The 21,727-nt window shown below is 42.8% G+C and overlaps 2 protein-coding genes across 5 annotated transcripts in view; one reads left to right on the top strand and one right to left on the bottom strand.

Moving 5' to 3' along the window:
- Positions 1–4,562: 4,562 nt before the first annotated feature.
- HNRNPA1 (heterogeneous nuclear ribonucleoprotein A1) lies at positions 4,563–11,548 on the bottom strand. 4 transcript variants are annotated; one of them, XR_008492759.2, is made up of 12 exons: positions 10,853–10,993; positions 10,176–10,292; positions 9,737–9,883; positions 9,366–9,576; positions 9,171–9,263; positions 8,992–9,084; positions 8,790–8,864; positions 8,430–8,585; positions 7,697–7,852; positions 7,345–7,404; positions 4,925–4,995; positions 4,563–4,699 (listed from the first exon to the last, which is right to left on the bottom strand). XR_008492759.2 is itself a non-coding variant. In XM_054442189.2 (11 exons), exons 1-10 carry the CDS (start codon positions 10,865–10,867, stop codon positions 7,349–7,351), a joined length of 1,119 nt encoding a protein of 372 aa, XP_054298164.1. In that variant the 5' UTR covers positions 10,868–11,401; the 3' UTR covers positions 6,407–7,113; positions 7,345–7,348. The 4 variants fall into 4 exon arrangements, 2 of the variants coding, with proteins under 2 accessions (XP_054298164.1, XP_054298165.1); XR_008492760.2 differs by lacking the exon at positions 8,430–8,585 and having other exon boundaries at positions 10,853–11,548; XM_054442189.2 differs by lacking the exons at positions 4,563–4,699; positions 4,925–4,995 and adding an exon at positions 6,407–7,113 and having other exon boundaries at positions 10,853–11,401.
- Positions 11,539–21,727, top strand: part of CBX5 (chromobox 5) — a 48,836-nt gene continuing 38,647 nt past the window's right edge. Inside the window, exon 1 of the mRNA XM_054442192.1 lies at positions 11,539–11,668. The gene's annotated coding sequence lies outside the window, so the exon portion shown is untranslated. The remainder of the gene's footprint in view (positions 11,669–21,727) is intronic.

Raw genomic sequence — 21,727 nt, 5'->3', positions numbered from 1 at the left:
GAGGGGCCATGGATGATCTGAAGAAACCCACACTCCCTGGTGGTGCCCTATTTGTAGAGCTTGGAGAGCTGCCCAAACTGGCTAGACACCCTGTGCAAAGGTTCCTGATGTTTACGTCTCTTTTCTCTCAATTCTCCCAGCACAAAAAAGCCCAGAATGCCCATAGGCCTTTCTTTTTTTCTTCCCCTCCTGCTTACCTCTCAGCCTGGGTCCTCCTAATGTGCCAGAGTTCTCTCAGAAGACTGAATGGGCTGTTCTTAGCTGGAATTTATACATCAAAATTTCAGAAGATTTCACACCCAAGCTTTGGTAAAACCTGCTCCACAGTGGAGTAAAATATTCATTCCTGTGAAACGTTTTCTCTGGTTATGTTAGACAAACACTATCCAGATTTTTTTTTTCTTTTTTCTTTTTTTTTGAAAGAGAGTAGTTTTGCTCTTGTTGCCCAAGCTGGAGTGCAATGGCATGATCTTGGCTCACTGCGACCTCCACCTCCTGGGTTCAAGTGATTCTCCTGCCTCAGCCTCCGGAGTGGCTGGGATTACAGACATGCGCCACCATGCCCGTCTAATTTTGTATTTTTAGTAGAGACGGGGGTTTCTCCATGTCGGTCAGGCTGGTCTTGAACTCCTGACCTCAGGTGATCCATCCACCTCAGCCTCCTAAAGTGCTGGGATTACAGGAGTGAGCCACCGTGCCCAGCCAACACTACCCAATTCTTGTTTTGGGTCCCTCCTTTTCTAGATCCTCAAAGATTCTTTTGTTTTCTTTGAGATGGAGTTTCGCTCTTGTTGCCCATGCTGGAGTGCAACGGCATGATCTCAGCTCATCACAACTTCTGCCTCCCAGGTTCAAGTGATTCTCCTGCCTCAGTCTCCCAAGTAGCTGGGATTACAGGCATCCACCACCACGCCCAGCTAATTTTGCATTTTTAGTAGAGATGGGGTTTCTCCATGTTGGTCAAGCTGGTTTTGAACTCCCGACCTGAGGTGATCTGCCTGTCTCAGCCTCCCAAAGTGCTGGGATTACAGGCTTGAGCCACCGCGCCTGGCTTTTTTTTTTTTTTTTTTTTTTTTGAGACAGTCTCGCTCTGTCGCCTAGGCTAGAGTGCAGTGGCGCGATCTCAGCTCATTGCAACCTCAACCTCCACCTTCTCTGCCTCAGCTTCCTGAGTAGCTGGGATTACAGGCGCCCGCCACCACCACCACGCTTGGCTATTGTTTGTATTTTTAGTAGAGATGGGTTTCACCATGTTGGCCAGGATAGTTTCGAACTCCTGACCTCAAATGATCTGCCTGCCTTGGCCTCCCAAAGTGTTGGGATTACAGGCATGAGCCACCGTGTGCAGCCTAGATATTTTTTATTAGTCTATTTTGCTTCTTCTTGAAACAGAATATAATTCACTAAGTTTCAGATTCCTTACCCATATCAGTTAAAGTCCAGTCAAACCTCCCTGACACGACACAATCTCCTTGCTTGGAGTTATATGGTCTCCAATATTCCCAGTCACTGAATTACACAGCTTACCTTTTCAGAATATTTTACGTTTACTTTTTATTCAATTTTACTAGCTCCATTCCAACATTAAAACCTTACATCCAAGTTCTGATCTAGACACCACAGGCTAAGGTGGGAGGACTGCTTGAGCCCAGGAGCTTGAGACCAGCCTGGACAACATAGGGAGACCCTGTCTCTCCAAAAAAAAAATTAGTGGGTGGGTACAGTGGCATATGCCTGTGGTCCCAGCTATATTGGAAGCTGAGGTGAGAGAATTGCTTGAGCCTGGGAGTTCGAGGCTACAGTGAGCCAAGATCATGCTACTGTACTCCAGCCTGGACGACAGAGCGAGACCGTCTCATACAAAAATGGACACCACAGATACTGAGACCTAAAAGCAGCACAGTGATTAGGGAGATACGGAACGTGGTCTCTAGCCTAAGTTTAGGGAACAAAAACAACTTGAAGCGCTTCCTTTTTTTTTTTTTGAGATGGAGTCTCTGTCGCCCAGGCTTGAGTGCAGTGGGCTAATCTCAGCCCACTATAACCTCAACCTCCCAGGCTCAGTCAGTCTTCCCACCTCAGCCTCCTGAGTAGCTAGGACTAAAGGCGCATGCCACCATGCCTGGCTAATATTTGTATTTTTAGTAGGCATGGGTTTCACCTTGTTGGTCAGGCTGGTCTCAAACTCCTGTGCTCAAGCAATCTGCACACCTCGGCCTTCCAAAGTGCTAGGATTACAGGCATGAGGCATCCAATGTTTCCACATTGGTTTTTTTTTTTTGTTTTTTTGTTTTTTTTTGAGACAGCGTCTCTCGCTCTGTCGCCCAGGCTGGAGTGCAGCAGCAGGATCTTGGCTCACTGCAACCTCCGCTTCCCAGGTTCAAGCGATTCTCCTGCTTCAGCCTCCGAAGTAGCTGGGATTACAGGCACACGCCACCATGCCCAGCTAATTTTGGCATTTTTAGTAGAGACGGGTTTTCTACTAACCGTGGCCACCATGTTGGCCAGGCTGGTTTCAAACTCCTGACCTCAAGTGACCCTCCCGCCTAGGCCTCCCAGAGTGCTGGGATTATAGGTGTTGAGCTACTGTGCCTGGCAATGTTTCCACATTTCTTTTTTTTTTTGAGACGGAATCTTGCTCTGTCGCCGAGGCTAGAGTGTAGTGGCACGATCTCGGCTCACTGCAACCTTTGCCTCCTGGTTTCAAGTGATTCTCCTGCCTCAGCCTCCAGAGTAGCTGGGATTATAGGCGTGCGCCACCATGTCCTGCTAATTTTTGTATTTTTCTTGGGCAGGGGGTACAGAGTCTCGCTCTGTCACCCAGGCTGGAGAGCAGTAGCACGATCTCGGCTACTCCAACTCCCCGGTTCAAGCAATTCTTTTGCCTCAGCCTCCTGAGTAGCTGGGACTACAGGCGCCCACTGCCACACCCGGCTAATTTTTTTTTATTTTTTAGTAGAGATGGGGTTTCACCGTGTTGCCCAGGCTGGCAACCCGCCCACCTTGGCCTCCCAGTGTTAGGATTACAGGCATGAGCCACCGCGCCTGGCCAATTTTTGTATTTTTAGTAGAGATGGGGTTTCACTATGTTGGCCAGGCTGGTCTCGCACTCCTGACATCGTGATCCACCCGCCTCGGCCTCCCAAAGTATTGGGATTACAAGCATGAGCCATCGCGCCCGGCCATCTTGTTTCCACACTTCAGGCTGCAGAGGGCAGGGGCTTGGGCTAGCTGTTCAGAAATTTAATTAGTTTACCTAAGAGACGTCAGATCCCCCTGCTCTCATGAAAGTCACTAGTGAGGTCTTATACACACAGTTCAGTGTGCTGACCTAAACAAGGTGGAACATAGTTTGAAAATAGAGCAATCGGTTATATGATCCAGTGGTTGCAGGAACTTGGGACAGGATTTTACCTTGAGCCTATCTCCTCATTTAGAAAATAATGGAATTTACTTTTCACAATATTATAATAAAGTATATATCAAAGTACATGGAATTAAACAATGTTTCTCTTCAATAGGAATGCTTTTAGGAAACTATCCTTAGTTGTCCTTTCCGTTCAAGGAAATGTGATTGTCTACAATAAAAACCTCTAGCAAATGCCAAGTCACAAACTGAGACCCCTGACATTACTTCCCCCAAGTATCAAAAGGCTGATGGAACTTAGTCCCAGATAGTTATTTCAAAACAGCATGGGTGTTAAGAGGCAAAAATTTCCGAAGAATCCTACCTCCACTTTTGTTAGGCTCAAAACTGAGGCTAGATAAACTTTCCTGGAAAATAACAGAAAAATTTTAGTGGCCAGGAACGGTGGCTCACACCTCTAATCCCAGCACTTTGGAAGGCCGAGGTGGGCGTCTTATCACCTAAGGCCAGGAGTTCAAGAACAGCCTGGGCAACACAGTGAAACACTGTCTCTACTAAAAATACAATTAGCCAGGCACCTCTAGTCCCATCTACATGGGAGGTTGAGGCAGAGGTTGCAGTCAGCAGAGAGCGTCACTGCACTCCAGTCTGGGTGACAGAGGAACACATACACACTCAAGAACCTAAGCATTTGCTAGAGGGTACAATTATTGCTTCCAAAATAGCCCTTACATTTTTAGGCTATCTTTCCCTTGAAAGGCTAAGTCTTGCCTCCCATTCAGTTCACTTTCTTACTCCTGGCTTGAGAATTCTACTTAAGTATGAGACAGCTGGCCAATAAACCAACTTGTTTGCCAAAGATGAAATCCATTATGTCCTTCTGCAACAGATGGTGAGCGTTTAAGTCCCAACAGAGACCTACTGAGCTCAATGGCAGTGCTACAACTTGATTTTCCCTTGCCAGGGGAGCTAGAAAAAGGACATGCTCAATTGGATCAATATTAAAGTTTACTTATAGTGAGCCAAGAATTACTCCTGCAGTGAGAACCCGTTTCTATTTTCATTAAACCATGAAGTTGAATGGGATGAATGTAAATACAGAAATTCACATTAGAATCAACCATATCCTCTCTAACCTGAATTTCAACATGTTATTAACCATAGATATCACAAACGAGGACAAAACAAGCAGAACTAAGTTAAATACAGTTTATTAAAAAAAAAAAAACCCATTCACAAAATGGAATTTGAACTGCAGAACAGCTCATGTAAACTGCATGGCAGTGATAATGAAGTACAGTGGCTCAGATAAAGGTCTTCACAAGGACGTTCCTGCAAAAGGCAAAAGAGGTTATAAAGTATTTATATAAGCAGAGGTGAATGACTACACAGTTATATCCACTGTCGCTACTGGGAATACCTGGTTGGCTAATAACTGTTTTTGCAATTGGATGAGATTACGAAATGTTTTGGTTTGAGGTACAGCTTGTCATTCTCCCTTTTTACTTTGGGAATGCAGGGCATTCTTTTGCTGAGCACTAATTTGTAAACACTTACCTTTCTGCCACGAACTTGGACAGATGAGTTTCTGTTTTTAAGAGCTGATAAGACTAGTAGCAGACTCCTCCCTAGAAAAGTAAACAACCTTTAGAACTAGCTCTAAGACCAAGTCCCATCTCAAGCTAAACCCCCCATACCTCCCATTAATAACCCACCCATCCCCCCACCATTTGGGGAAGAGTCTATTACTTTGAGCCATTATTTTAAGGAAATGGGTCAAAGGAAGATAAATAAAAGGGCAAAAATTTATATTCACAGTACAAATAATGTGCTCACTTCCTTCAACTGGGAGCCACCAATAGGGTGTCAATTTAAAACAATTCATCTCCAGAAAAACCAAGTTCAGCTTAACTGGACTAGTTTTGGCTCAATATATTAAGAAAAATGTTTAACAGAAAACTGGACTTTAAGTAACTATATGGATGTAAGTAAAATCTGTTCTTACCTACCCGCATAGCAATAAAACCTTTCCTCCTGGTTCTGACTGCTAGTCCTAAGAGTCAGGGTGTGCCTTACTCTTGTCTGCCTCCTTCCTTGCGATGATCACTGAAATTTCACTCCCTCCTAGCTTTCATGGAGCGTGCCGTGGCCTGCCCCTGGCTTATCTGTACTCCACATACCACAAGTGTCTACTCTCAGCTGTAGAGTGTCTGAGCTCGGAGCCATTCGCGCTATACTTGCTAGCAGTTCCTAGTAGCTGAACATCTCTCCTGGATCTTTAAAGGCATTGTCACGAATCCTGAGGTATCTGCAAACTCCCTCAATAGTTAGGGTTCCACCTGCTATTGCAAACTCAGCCAGTATCATGGAACTATCACCCATGCTTTCCCACCCACCACCACCTCCCACCCACCTCCCACCACCCTCCTCCTCCCCAAACTTCCAACACACCCATGGGATGGAATACACAGTCCTATTGATAGACAAGTCTCTATGCTACTAAGTACAATAGCACTGAAATTGAGAGAGCACCAAAAGTAAGGCTCAAAAGAATCTATGTACAAATAACACATTATTGGATATTAACTGTTAAAGGTTTAGAAATCATTTTCTATACAATTAACATTTTAGGTAGGTTGTGTGACCTTGTGCCATAAAGGGAAACTGCAGTTAACATGAAATTATGCAGAGAAATTTAGTTTCTATTGGTATGGTTTGAATCTCCAAATTAATTAGTATAGTTAACTGATAGAACCTCTGAAGGCCCACCCAACCAGAACCCAATCAAACTGCAGTTTTCCTTTAATGTAAGCCTATCTTTACGTTCATTAAAATACTTTCTGATATTAGTTATTTTTAAAAGGCCTCCCAGACACTTCAAATCTGTGGATTTATGGAGCGGCATTAGCCAGCAGCTAGTTTCTATTCCCTGGCAGAGCTTTGAACTTGAATTGTGATAGAAGCATTCAACATTATTATCAGGGGGAGTGGGTAGGGAAAGTCCAAATCTCTGCCAGTCCCAAATCCATACAGTTGTCATTTCATTCAAGAATTAAATCGTTTATTGATTACACATGATAATGGATGATACACAAGCTTCATTCCCATCTATAATTTTATCTGGTACCATTATTCAATTTAGATATATTGCATAGGATGTGCCAACAATCACTTTTATAACCAATAATTCCATGAGTTTGCTTGAGTAATCCCTTTTAATGGTGAACTTCAGGTCACAACAGTAACTATCAGTTCAACTACACCAAGGTTTCCGAAGACAATGGCTTCTCCACCCAAGCAGGTTGTATATAAATTCCAAATAGAACCTGGCATCACCCTGAAGGAATTCTAACTTCACACTGTTGGGGAAATTTACCAAGATGGCTTCAGAGTAGACTAACTTTACACAGCACATTAAAAAAAAAGACATTTATTCAGCGTCACGATCAGACTATTACATTTAGCAATCAACAGCATGGGTGCAAAAAAAAAATCTACATTAAAACCCTTTGTTGGAATGCTTTACACTTTCCACAGAACAGAAACTAAAATAACCTGTTATACAATTAGTCACAAATACAGTCCTCGAGTTTTTTGCCCATACACATGAGTATTTGTCTAAAACATGTCTTCTTTGTAGCAGCTAGGCCCTGCCACCACTGTGCTTGGCTGAGTTCACAAATCTGTTGTAACCTGTAGCTTCCCTGTCACTTCTCTGGCTCTCCTCTCCTGCTAAGCTTTGTTTCCTGTTGAACAATATGGAATAAAGTTGTTAATCTAAACATATTAAGACTCAAGGCTACAATCCAATATCAAGTTTGTTTCCCACAAATTTTGCTGATCTGAATATTAACTTTATATCCACAATTACTGCAATTATAATGTTAACTATGTTGCACTGCTCAGCTACATTAGGGTTATTGGGTTCATCAGCAATTTTAAAAATTAGGTCAACACACAAAAAGGTGCTTACTTACCTAATTAAAATCTTCTGCCACTGCCATAGCTACTGCTGCTGCTGGAACTGCCATAGCCACCTGAAAAGTACAATTTTTCTTTTAAAGTTTCAAAGTGCCAACAGTAATAATGTTTTCATATTTGAGATAATAAAAGTTAAATTCAAGTGTCTGGCCATTTAAAAATGGCCCCTACTACAAGGGAGGTGGTAAAGAGGTCCCATGATTTTTCTAATTTGTGATCAAACTATCACTTTCTGAAGGTTCTAAACCATAAACGTTTTGCTGCCCAGACATAGCAGTTAAAGGGCTTTCTTCCCAGCAGTAGCTACAGACACTCTTTTGACATTATCCAAAATCACAGATACCATACCTTGGTTTCGTGGTTTTGCAAAGTATTGGCCTCCACCGCCATAGGGGCCAGAGCTTCTGCCTCCAAAATTTCCTCCCTTCATGGGTCCAAAATTTGAAGACTGATTGTTGTAATTGCCAAAATCATTGTAGCTTCCACCACCTCCAAAATTGCTTCCTATGAATGGGAAAGAGGGCCTTTATCTGTTACCTGAGGATGATGTTAGTTTCCAATTCTGTTTAGAGGTCAGAATAAAATAAGGTTGAGTTATCAGCCTTCCTTTCCCCCAAACTATGGTGACTCCAATCTTTGCATTTCATTCTCTGGGAAAGGCATTCAGTTGAATAATCCAGTAATACAAAGAAAACTGGCCTAACTCACCATGACATAAAATAAAGAGGTTTTCAGAGTGGCACAAGCACACCCTTCAGCCTTGAAGGCCTTCATGGATCCAGGGCCACGGCAAGCAGAAGTATCTTGGATACATCAACTAAGCGCCTAAGGTCCCAAAGGAGTTAAGATACTAAATCCTTCTATGATACTAATCTAACTCAAAGACAACACTATCCACTTATCTCTACTATTTGGGAGTGAGGCGGCCCCAGCTTAAAGCTAGGAGGAGGTAGCATAGCAAGCCCATTTGTTTTTAATATACCATGCAGTGTACCACACAATGCTTTAACAGCACCAGAACCCAAGCTCTAAAAGGCTAATCTAGCTGTCACACCAAGTACTTGGATCACTGGATACCTACCACTACCACCGCCAAAGCAGCCTCCGCCTCCGTTGTTATAGCTGTCATAGCTGCCACTCCCGCCATAGCCACTGCCCTGGTTTCCATAACCCTGTCCACCACTTCCATAGCCTCTGCTTCCTCCAGAGTAACCAGGGCCGCCTCCTCCATAACCACCTACAAGAATACAATTCTTCTCAATAAGACAAAAGTATTTGACAATGAAAACTTGTGCAAGTGTAACGGCTGAAGGCCTGCTCACAGCATGCGTGTTATGGGCTAAGTTGAGTTTGTCATGCACCAGAATTTTAGTCTCTACTAACCTATTCTAAAGATCCAGGGTGCCAGGAATTTTTCTCTACTTATTCCTAAAAAACTTACCATCATTACCAAATCCATTATAGCCATCCCCACTGCCACCATATCCACCACCACCACGGCTGCCACCAAAGCCACCTGTAAGAAAAAGTTTCAAGTATGACTTGCACTTAAAGTGACATTATGAATGCACTTCTCATACTGTAAAATCTTCATAGCAAAGACGGTGAGAAGTCAGAACTACATGTATATAAACCATACGTACCACGACCACTGAAGTTTCCTCCACGACCAAAGTTGTCATTCCCACCGAAACCACCTCCACGACCACCACCAAAGTTTCCAGAACCACTTCGACCTTAAGAGATGAAGTTTAAGCATTACATCATTCATACTGGAGTAACTCAAAGTTACCTTTAAGGTTTAATTAAGCAACAAGCATACCTCTTTGGCTGGATGAAGCACTAGCCATCTCTTGCTTTGACAGGGCTTTTCTAACTTCACAGTTGTGGCCATTCACAGTATGGTATTTCTGAACTAAAAAAAAAAAAAAAAAAAACCAGATACAACATGGTATCAGGGTTTAGAATGCCACATGGATTGTGGAACCCTTACTAAATGCCACTATCTGATACTTACTGACAATCTTATCGACGGAGTCATGGTCGTCAAAGGTTACAAAGGCAAAGCCCCTTTTCTTGCCACTGCCTCGGTCAGTCATGATTTCAATCACTTCAATTTTTCCATACTGTTCAAAATAATCTCTTAGGTGATGTTCTTCAGTGTCTTCTTTAATGCCACCAACAAATATCTTTTTCACAGTTAAGTGGGCACCTGGTCTTTGAGAATCCTAATAGGAGAAAAACCATAGGTTTAGATTAGCAAAGCCTATACTCAGATCAAAAATTTTGATAAGTTTAGAAAACTCCTGAATCTTAAGTCCATAGCAGCAGATATCCAAATTAGTTTAAGAGAAAAAAAAAAAAAAAACAACCAAAACCCCCACTCACTTCTCTCGAGACAGCTCTCTTTGGTTCCACAACTCTTCCATCCACCTTGTGTGGCCTTGCATTCATAGCTGCATCCACCTCCTCCACAGTGGCGTATGTGACAAACCCAAAGCCCCTGGAGCGCTTGGTGTTTGGATCTCTCATTACCTGAAAACAATGTTAATTTATGTAACACAAAGTCTAACCGCAGAAGCTTTTATCATTTTAACTTTGAATAGGGCAACAGGAAACTTTATACCAGCCTTTTATAAAAAGCCGTCCAGCTTCCCACTACCCTAGATTTAAGAGGTAGCTTTTAAAATTAAAGCAGAACATTCCTTTGTCAACAAAGCTCTAACTATAACGCTATTAATAACTTTCATAAGCATTCAGAGAGGGCTACACTAACATAAGCCAAGGAAATCGGCTGTTTTACTGCTTTGTCCCTTCCAAATCTTACCACACAGTCCGTGAGCGTTCCCCATTGCTCAAAATGGCTCCTCAGGCTCTCATCGGTTGTTTCAAAGCTCAACCCTCCAATGAAGAGCTTCCTCAGCTGTTCGGGCTCTTTAGGAGACTAGAGTGGGGGGAGGGGGAAGTGTTAAATGGGCTACAACACGAAACAATTTCCATTGAGGAAAAGAAAAACTAGACACCAACTGTGTACCTAGCACTTATTGTTCGTTCAGGTCGCAACAAAACACGTGCTTCTGCCTATCAAGGGAGGCCGTATGCTGGGGGTTGGGAGTGCTGGGAAATCGCAAGCGCATGCGTCCCTAGTCGCCTTCCGACGCACGCGCAACAAAGGCTTGGGCGGTAGGGGTGCATCTCCACAATGGGACTAATCGCTCTTTAGAAAACTCGCTCACCAAGACAAGATTTAAAAAAAGACAAAGATCCTGTGTGCCTAAGAATTTTGCTACGAGTAACGAGGCCCGCGTGATAACTCATGGTTGGCGGAGAGCGGCCTCATGGCGATCAAGAGGACAAAATGGCGACTTGAACTTTGGGAGGGGTAGGCCGTGGCAGCGACCGAACTGTAGAATGGGCTGGTGCAAGGAACGAAACCAAGCAGCCTCTTACCGATTCAGGAAAGGGAGAGGAAAAAGGTCAAGTTGGAAAGCGCGCCTAACTCACCTCCGACTTAGACATGACGGCAGGGTGAAGAGAGACTTTAACGATGCTTCTTCGGCGGCGTCCACGAGCAGAAAGGAGCAAGCTGACGAACGTATCTGCCAGCCTACCTTCGCCCTCTCTTTTTTATCCCGCCTCCTCGCTTTCGGCATTGGTAGACTCCGCCCTGGAACAGCTCTGATTGGATACTTGAAATCGCTTCCCCCTGCTATTGGCCTGTGATGCCACATTGCTGTGTAACGTCATTCCTTCGGTCGTTCTACGCCGTCTCCACCCCTTGGAGTCCATTGGTTCCCGAGTAAAGTTATTGTTAACCAGTCTGATTGGCCAACCGACCAATCATTCATATTTGAATCTCCCTTGGGTGTTTAACGCCTTTTTAATCTTCCACGCGCAAATATTACAGTCAAGTCGCTTGGCAAAGCATGATTAACACTATATATTAGACAAGCAGCCAGGAGGTCACAATTTTTTTGCAATGAACTCTTGTTGACCACACGTGTAGTAAAATGGCGAGTTTTGCGCAGGCGCATTAAGAAGTTCCACCTGCCTCTGAGAACACGTGAAATGGCGGGCAGGACTAGGCAGTAAACCTACGGCGCCTGCGTGTTGGCGGGAGTTTGGTCCTAGCTTTGCGCATGCGTAGTGGGCGGAGAAAAAAGGTCCGGTCCCAGGATTGGTTGCGCAGGCGCAGGGAAGGATCCGTTTTGGCGGGCGGTTGGCGTTGCGCAGAAGGCGGCGGTGGTGGTGGCTTGTGGTGCGGACTCAGTATACAGGAACAGGGCAGACGTTAGCGTGAGTGATCACTCTCAATCCCGGGTAAGTGGCAGACAGTCTTATCTACCCTAGTAGGTCTTGAACTGACTCCATTTGGGCCCGTTATTGTGTGAAATGAATGGACCGCGGGGTGGGGGATAGTGAAGGGGCAGTGGTGGGTCGGGCCAACCAATAGAAGAACAGGGGGCGGGATGTTTTAATCCCCGTAGGTTCTTTGGAGCTGTGCAGCCGAAGACTTTGACTGGCTTGTGTATAGGCCAATTGGGTCTCCCTTGAGCTGCCGACTGATCGGCCCTTGGGCCATCGGAATGTGGGAGACGGGTTCTCCCCTTCTGAGCAGCGTCTCGCTGAGCCAGTGAGCAGGAAGCGCGCGGTAGGTTGGGCTTCTCCAGGAGGCAGCGGTTTGACTCCAATGGGGAATGCGGGATCGGGCGGTTAAACGGATGGAACGAATCTGGAGCCAGTAGACGGACAGCCTAAGGAAAGCGCTGGGACCAGTCGTCCAATCGGCTCTCCAAAAGAGGGAGGTCTTCGATTTGGGGTTGTGAGGAAGGGGAGTCGATGCCTGTAATGGCGTGTGAGGGTGGATGTTTTATCCACGATGACTTCTCTAACGAAGCCTTTAGGCCTCAGTCCCATACACCTCCTTGAAAGCGTAAGTTTGCTCCTGCATTCCTCGACTTGAGCATTTTTTCCCCCGCCTCCTCCCACTTGAGGTTTGGGGAACGGGAGTTTTTTTGTTTTGTTTTTTTTTAAATAATACTTTCAGAAGTCGCTTCTTGAGGAAGACTTAAAATGTTAGAACGAATAGGAGAAATCTCTATGTACTGTCATGGAAAGGCGTTCGAGAAATATCTCCTTCCTGATAGTGCATATTTCTACGGACAAATATGTTTGTAGGTCCATAGAAAAGTTTTGGAAAGCTACACACCAAAGTGTGTCAATCCTAGGGACACAGTAGGATCGAGGCAGGTTGGATCTTTAATGTTTAAAACTTTGCAAGGTTAATAATTTGTGATTAAAATTAAATAAAAAATGAAGTCGATTGTTTTGTGTTTCTAGTCATAATCACATACGTTACCACCCCTTTTCTGTTTTATGTAATCCATGTGCCCAGTGCTTTTATTTTAGTCTCTTTCTCCCGGGAACTTCCATATATTTCTTTTCTTTACACCATTAAAGATATCCTAAAGTCCCTTTTTTGCTGTTCCTTTGAGGATATCTGACTTTGGAATAAAAAAGAAACACTTAAAGAGCTTAGGGTTCTGGGGACAGAAGATTCATCCATCACCTGGATTATTCCTTGCCTTTTAATTAGATTTCCTTCGAAGTGTGTTTTACATGTAGTCTGTCTCCTTTTGGTAATACCCACTCTGCTTATTCCAGGATCTTTTGGAGAAATAAATAAATTTTGATAACATTGGCTGTATCAGAGTCTTACTGCTTTATTCAACAATTTATTCAGGATCAAGGGAAAATATTTAAATACTGAAAATCAACTACCTATGAAGTACACTTATAATTAGAGACCTTTCCGACTTTATACCAAAGACAGACGATTTTAATAGCAGTTTATGAACAGAGGAGAGATTTCCATGTTCTCTGGCACTAGCAAAAGGACAAACCTATAATTTATACCTGGCTTTAAACCTATTTGTAGGTATGCTAGTAATGGAGTTGCTGAGCTTCTGAGAACTAAAGTGATACTGGTTAAGGGTATCTGTCCTGGATTTATTTAGGTTTGAAAGGAACACAGTCTTGACCTACAGCAAGGTTTCTCAGCGTTAGCACTGTTGATATTTTGAGGCAGATAATTCTTTGTTGAGGGTGCTCGGGGTGTCCTGTGCATAGTAAAATATTTAGCAACATTCCTGGCCTCTACCCACTGTATGCCAGTAACATCGCATCTCTTGCCACATCCCCATTTGTGACAGATTGTTTCCAGACACTGCCAAATGTCCGGGGAGGTAGGGATGGGGGATAAAATCTCCCTCAGTTGAAAACCATTCATTTAAAATACTGGAGTATGCAGGGCACAGTTTCGTGATCCTGTAGTCCCAGCTGCTCTGGAAGCTGAGGCTGAGGTAGGAGGCTTGAGTTCAGGAGGTCAAGGCTGCAGTGTGAGATGATTATGCCTGTGAATAGCCACTGCATTCCAGTCTGGGCAGCATAACAAGATCCCATTGCTAAAAAAATAAAAATAGAACGCTAGAGTTTTATTATTTTTTCAAAATCCATTATTTTACCAATTGGAAAATAGGTAAAGGTGAGAAGATGGTTGAAATGTTTAGGGAGTGGCCTTTGGTAAATGGATCACTAAATCCTGATGTTTATCTCCTTAGATACAGAATTGATCATTGTTCCGTTTAATAAAAGGAAATTTTTATTAAAATTTTTACCACTTGGTCTGGCGCTGGTGGCTCATGTCTGTAATCCCAGCACTTTGGGAGGCCGAGGTGGGTGGATCACTTGAGGCCAGGAGTTTGAGACCAGCCTGGCCAACATGGTGAAACCCATCTCTACTAAAAACAAAAATTGGGCCGGGCGCAGTGGCTCATGTCTGTAATCCCAGCACTTTGGTAAGCCGAGGCGGGTGGATCACTTCAGGTCAGAAGTTTGAGACCGGCCTGGCCAACATCGTGAAACCCTGTCTCTACTAAAAATACAAAAAATTAGCCAGGTGTGGTGGCGGGTGCCTGTAATTCCAGCTACTTGGGAGGCGGAGTCAGGAGAATTGCTTGAACCCAGGAAGCAGAGGTTGCAGTGAGCCGAGATTGCACCACTGCACTCCAGCCTGGGCGACAGAGCGAGACTCCGTCTCAAAACAAAAAAACAAAACAAAACAAACCCCAATAATTAGCCAGTCATGGTGGTGGGTGCCTGTAATCCCAGCTACTCAGGAGGCTGAGATGGGATAATCACTTGAACCTGGGAGGCAGAGTTTGCAGTGAGCCGAGATCATGCCATTGCACCCCAGTCTGGGCAACAGAGTGAGACCTTGTCTCAGAAAAAAAAAGTTTTTACCACTTTTTGCAGCTTAAACTTACACATACGATTGATTGCATCTTGTCCTCGTTTGGCTTCCTAAAATAACGGCAAATATGTTTTTGAAGAAGGTAGACTTTGCCTCACATCCTTCTTTTTCACTTGATTCTAGCTAGCCTCTTTCCTGGGATTCTTTTGGATCCACATCTCAAAACTTTTTTGACCTCAATAAGAAATATATTTTACACTAATCCTGTACACACATTGAAACAGATTTCACTAAACAAATGTGCAGAGTACCCTGATATTCTTTTGTCTGCAGTATACTATTTCATTGTCTTAAGCAGTCAATTTCCACTGAACTGATTTCACAGCTGTTTATACCCAGGGTTTTGGGGGGAAAAAGACTGCTGATCTGAACAATAGGTCACCAAATCATGCCAACTTTGATTACTTTCTGAGTCAGTTCCTTCCATCTCCAGCCCTAGCCTCTTGTACAGATGGTCCCTTGCTTGTGATATTTCGACTTAAGATTTTTCACCTTTACGATGGTGTGGAAAGCAATTTGCGTTCAGTAGAAACCATATTTCAAGTATCCACATAACCATTCTGTTTTTCACTTTCGGTACAGTAATCAACCAATTAGAGATATTCAACACTTTATTATAAAATAGGCTTTGTGTTAGGTGATTTTTGTCCAACAGTAGGCTAATGTAAGTATTCTGAACACATTTAAGGTAGGCTAGGCTAAGCTATGATGTTCAGTAGATTAGGTGTAGGAAATGAATTTTCAATTTTTCATATTTTCAACCTATGATGGGTTTATCAGGATGTAACCCCATCAAGGAGTATCTATGTAAACAGATTAAGCAGTGACCCGTTATTTGGTGTTTTTAGTCATGTGTTTTACTTTGAAAGATTATAGGAGCCAAACCGAGACTTTCTAGTTTACTGTGGTGTGCAAGTGAAAACTGCTTGTTTTATTGTGAAGTCTCACAATGGTTAAAGAGGGAAAACAATAAAAATATTGCAAAATGTCTCCCAATGTGATAGGTTTTGTTTTTTTTTTTTGGGAGGGAGTCTCGCTCTTGTTGCCCAGTTTGGAGTGCAGTGGCACGATCTTGGCTCACCTCAACCTCCGCCTCCCGGATTCAAGCAATTCTCCTGCTCCAGCCTCCTGAGTAGCTGGGATTACAGGCCTATGCCCGGCTAATTTTTAGTAGAGACGGGGTTTCTCCATGTGGGTCAGGCTGGCCTCGAACTCCTGACCTTAGGTGATCCGCCTGCCTTAGCCTCCCAAAGTGCTGGGATTACAGGCGTGAGCCACTGTGCCCAGCCTCCAATGTGATAGTTAATAGCTATGATGAACTTTTCTCTCTGGTGGTGAAATTTTAGTGGGTAATTTTTCATGGAAATTCTGGTACTATCACAGAGTTAGAAATCCCAACTTCCAATGTGATACGTGTTGGGCCTCCAATTACCGAAGTTATAACGCTTGTGCTTAGAACTTAGAGACATACTGGCTGGGCGCAGTGGCTCATGCCTGTAATCCCAGCACTTTGGGAGGCCGAGGTGGGCAGATCATGAGTTCAGGAGATTGAGACCATCCTGGCTAACACGGTGAAACCCCATCTTTACTAAAAATACAAAAAATTAGCCGGGCGTGGTGGCATGCACTTGTAGCCCCAGCTACTCTGGAGGCTGAGGCAGGAGAATTGCTGAGCCTGGGAGGGGGAGGTTACAGTGAACCGAGATTGCACCACTGTACTCCAGCCTGTGTGACAGAGCGAGACTGCCTTAAAAAAAAAAAAAAAAAAAAAAACTTAGAGACATAACTACTATTGCAACCAAATCTAAAACGGGTGTTTACTAAAGGGGAATATATTTTTTCACTGTTCTGTCTGAAAACTAGTAAGTGGAAAGCTTCAATTTGGGTAGTAGGTAAGCAGGATGATAGTTGGGGAAAGAAAGAGTGAGCCTACATTTGAAGCGGCTGGATTTGTATATGGCTAGGGAAATTCTGGAGATTCTAAGAGCCCTTAACAATACTCTAGAAAAGAGAAAGGTTTGATATCAGGGTACAAAGATTTTTGAGGAAGACCAAGTCGTTTTTTGCTTCTATTGAGATTTGTTTGTTTTTGAGACAGAGTTGCGCTCTGTCACCCAGGCTAGAGTGCAGTGGCGTGATCTTGGCTCACTGCAACCTCTGCCTCCCGGGTTCAAGCAATCCTCCTGCCTCAGCCTCCCGAGTAGCTGGGACTACAGGCGCGTGCCACCATGCCTGGCTAATTTTTTTGTATTTTTAGTAGAGACAGGGTTTCAACGTGTTAGCCAGGATGGTCTCAATCTACTGACCTCATGATCCAACCGCCTCGGCCTCCCAAAGAGTTGGGATTACAGACATGAGCCATTGTGCCCAGCTCTATTGAGGTCTTTAACCACATAGCATGATTTCCATATCTTATTGGTATAGCCCATTTAATTAATAACTGTCCCGGTAAAGCATTTCTAGTCTTTATTTTGTCCTTTTACTTAGATTATTTTTATTTCCATTCACCTTACATGAAACTGGGCCTAAAGCTGTGTTATGGATATTGATTTTAAAAGTGATAAATTACAACATGAGATACCACTTGACTCAGTATGGCTGTTTACATATCTGCTATTCGTGAACTTGGACTCTGGGCAATCATCTTTTTCTCCTGACATAAACTTTTATTTTTCTTCCTTGCTTATAGAGAATGATTTTAACTGATCATTGTACTAATAGGAAGGAGTCCAGGTCATCCTGAGAAGAATTCGCTTGTCCAGAGTCCAAGATGCAGATTTGTTGGATTTCTGTAAGCCACTCGAAGCCACATATTCATTTCTGATGACAGCTTTACACTTGTGCTGGAAGAACACCCACTGTGACAACTGCTGCCTATGTTTAGTCTGTCCAGGAGCTCTACCAACTAGCATGTTTGCAGAAAAACCTACACTGTTCTTGTTAGCAGCTATGTAAATATTAGATCTTTCTGAGTTTCTCTTCTCAGATCTGCCAATTTCTTTGGGGCAAATTGTATCCTGCAGTAGCCTCAATTTACCCTTTGAAATGAGGGATTAAAGGTTTTAGACATTCTTTGGGTTATCTGAAACACAATTCTTTTTGGATCAGTAATGTTTTATATATGTCCACTTTATGATTTTTAAAATTTTATTCCCCCGTGTATTAGTTTCCTGTGGGTGCTATAACAAATTACCACAGACTTGGTGGTTTAAAACAAGAGGAATTTATTCTTCTCAATTTTGGAGCCCAGAAGTCTGCAATCAAGATATTGAGGCCCCTCTGGAGGCTCTAGGAGAGAGACTGTTCTTTGCCTCTTTTAGCTTCTGATTATGGTCAGCATTCCTTGGCATATCTCTCTGCTCTGTTTTCACATTGTCTTCTCTTTTGAGTACTTGCGTCAGAACTCTCCCTCTACCTGTGTATTATAAGGATACATATGATTGCAATTAAGAAACCACTTGGATGAACCAGGATAAATTTCTCCAATCGTATCTTTTAATTCAACCTGAGAGAGCAGATTTAAAATATATTTTATTCCTAAAATGGCAGGTCCCTGAAAAAAAAATGTAGATTCATGTTTATTTTATTTTGAGACAGAGTCTCACTTTGTCACCCAGTCTGGAGTGCATTGGTGTGATTTTGGCTCACTGCAACCTCTGCCTCCCAGGTTCAAGCTATTCTCCTGCCTCAGCCTCCTGAGTAGCTGGGATTACAGGCGCCTGCCACCGTGCCCAGCTAATTTATGTATTTTTGATAGAGACAGGATTTCACCATTTTGCCAGGCTGGTCTTGAACCCTTGACCTCAGGTGATCCGCCTGCCTCAGCCTCCCAAAGTGCTGGGATTACAGGCATAAGTCACCGCGCCCGGCCAGATTCATCTTTTAATCACATCTTTTGCTATATAAAATAACATTTACAGGTTCAAGGGATTAAGATATGAATCTCTTCGGGGGAGGGCCATCATTCAGACCACTACACATTGGTTCCCTAACCTCTACCCAAATAGATTGGAGCTAATTCAGAAAAGAAAAGGTTATTTTTAAAGAAACAGAGGCAAGTGAAAAAAGGCTCAGAAACCTGGGTTCTTGTCCTGCCTCTGCCATTATCTAGTGGTGTAACCATGGGTGAGCCATTTGCCCTCTTTAGTCCTTAGTTTCTTCATCTTATAGGGAAGGAGTTGGATAAGTGATTGTTAACAAGCCTTCCAGACCTAAGACTTTATGAAGTGATTCCTAAGTCATCTTGGAGTTTGTTTTTTAAATCAATAATTTAAAATGTGAATCAAAACATTACAAATTACAACATTTTGGGTGAGGGTAGTCCTGTTCTTGCCTAGGACTTGAAGGATGGAAGACTGAGCTGTTGGCTGACTGTCAACTCCTTGGGGTATTAACGCAGGATAACTAACCTGTATTTGTTAGCTGTGTGCTTAAATCTTTTTGAAGAAAAGATTTTCTACAAGGGATGTAACAGACTAGCTGGAACATTTTCACTATATTTCTAGTGAGACTATAGACTGTGTAGCCTGGATTTTCTTTCCAGTAGTAGTAGTTCATCAAAATTAAACACTGACAGATTTTTTTCTACCTGAAACTAGGTCATAGAGTAAAAATTTTCACTTGCAGTCTTACTCTTCAGACTCACTGAATGCCTGTTCCATCCTATTTCATTGCTAGGAAGGACACTAGATAAAGCCATGAGCTTGAGATGGTGTACTTGAAAGGACCATTTCAAGATCAGGTTTTATAACACACTCATTATTTATTTCTTCTGTGGAGAGGAGGAACCAAATTGGATTCAAGTATTTTTCTGATAGTAATCTATGTTTCTTAGAATAAAGCAAGTTCATATCTGAGCCAGAGGGCATAATTATGTCAGAATAAAATATAATTATGTCGGAATAAAATACCCTGTACTAAAGAGGTCAACTAACAGGCTGGGAAATCTTAAGTTTTGTTTTTAAGACAAATCCTTGAACTCTCTGTGCCTCGTTTCTCATCCCTAAATATGTACAACTCACCTCACAGGGAGTTGTGGAGGGTAATATACTGCTAATTTGTTCAGTGTTTCGCAACAATAAATTATGCCTAAGATCTGATAAAACATAGCAAACCTCATTTATATAAGTAGAGACAAGCATAGATAAGACTTACAGATAATAAGGAAAATTCATTAAAATTTTTTTAACTTCCTTGATTATTAAACATTTTTCCTTCTGTTTCCTATATATTTTCCAAAGTATTTTCCTATTGTTTTTCCATAGTAGACTTATGAGATAGGGCAAATAACAAACACCAGGTTACATAATAAATGAATAAATCCATCAAGTGGACATAACAATCCTAAATGTCCTAAAAGCTAATAATAAAGCTTCAACATACACAAAGGAAAACAGAAATGAAGTAACAAGCCAGGTGCAGTGGCTCATGCCTGTAATCCCAGCACTTTGGGAGGCTGAGGTGGGTGGATTACCTGAGGTCAGGAGTTCCAGACCAGCCTGGCCAACATGGTGAAACCCTGTCTACTAAAAATACAAAAATTATCTGGGCATGGTGGCGTGCGCCTGTAATCCCAGCTACTTGGGAGGCTGAGGCAGGAGAATCACTTGAACCTGGGAAGTGGAGGTTGCAGTGAGTCGAGATCGCGCTACTGCACTCCAGCCTGGGTGACAGCAAGACTCTGTCTCAAAAAAAGAAAAGAAAAAGGAAATAACAGACATCTGCAGTTATATTTGGAAATTTCAGTGCCTCTCAGTAATTGATAAAACAGGTAGATGAAATCAGTAAGGAAACAGAAGACTTGAACAACACTACCAACAACCTGATACAATTGACATTTATAGAATAGTACAAGCAACAACAGAATACGTGTGCTTTTCAAGTGCACATGGAACATTTACACAGACAGTTTATCTTCTGGGTCAATAAGTCTCAAGTTCAAAAGGATTCAATCATAAAGGTTTTTCTTTGAAAATTTAAACAGGCTCTTGTTCTGTCACCCAAGCTGGAGTGCAGTGACACAATCAACTCACTGCAGCCTGAAACTCCTGGGCTCAAGTGATCCTCCTGCCTCAGCCTTCTGAAAAGCTGGGACCACTGGCATGTGCCACCATGCTCAGCCACCCACCCTTTTTTCTTTTTTTGTAGAGACAGGGTCTCGTTATGTTGCCCAGATTGGTGTCAGATCCCTGGGCTCAAGTGATCCTCTCATCTCAGCTTCCTAAAGTGCTGGGATTACAGGCATGAGCCACTGTGCTTGGCCAAGGTATGTTTATTTCCTGATAATAGTGCAATTAAATAAAAAATCAGTAACAAAGACATCAAGAAAAATCCCTAAATATTTTGAAATTACACAACACACTTTAACCCACCTACAAAGAGGAAATTGCAAAGAAAACTAATACTTGGAACTGAATGAAAATGAAAAGATGATATATCAAAACTTTTAGAATGAGTCTGGGTGCTGTGACTGATTCCGGTAAACCCAACACTTTGAGAAGCTGAGGCGAGAGGATCACTTGAGCCCAGGAGTTCAAGACCAGTCTGGGCAACATAGTGAGACCTAGTCTCTAGAAAAAATAAAGTATCCAGGAATGGTGGTTTGCCAGTAGTCCCAGCTAGTTGGGAGGCTGAGGTGGGACGCTTACTGGAGCCTGGGAGATCAAGGCTGCAGTGAGCTGTGATCCTGCCACTGCACTTGAGCCTGGGTGGCAGAGACCCTATCTCAACAAGAAAACAAAACAAAATTGTGGGATGCAGTTAAGGCAGTGCTTAAAGGGAAATGTATAGCATTAAGTACTTTAACAACAAAAGCAGGTCACTGACAGGTTTGGCCCTGTGAACCTAGAAAAAGAACAAATTAAATCCAAAATAAACAGAAGAAAATAGTAATGATAAAAGCAGCAATTAATGGGATATAGAACAATAGAGAATAGAAAAAAACGGAAAGTTCTTTGAAAAGATCAATAAAATTGATAAATCAGGAAAAAAGATACTAATTAACAATATTAGGAATAAGGAATATCACTACTGATCCTACAGATAATAAGGGAATATTTTGAAAAACG

Source organism: Pongo pygmaeus, chromosome 10 (genome assembly GCF_028885625.2).
Source record: "Pongo pygmaeus isolate AG05252 chromosome 10, NHGRI_mPonPyg2-v2.0_pri, whole genome shotgun sequence".
NCBI lineage: Eukaryota > Metazoa > Chordata > Mammalia > Primates > Hominidae > Pongo > Pongo pygmaeus.
This window is presented reverse-complemented; position numbering and strand designations above follow the sequence as displayed.

Bases quoted from the DNA above. Each gene is read 5' to 3' on its own strand.
- HNRNPA1 (XM_054442189.2), bottom strand. The intron at 8,586-8,789 runs GTAAGTTTTTTA...GTATTCTTGTAG, and splicing joins TAATGGATTTGGTAATGATG to GTGGTTATGGAGGAGGCGGC. The intron at 7,405-7,696 runs GTATGGTATCTG...TGTACTTTTCAG, and splicing joins TGCAAAACCACGAAACCAAG to GTGGCTATGGCAGTTCCAGC.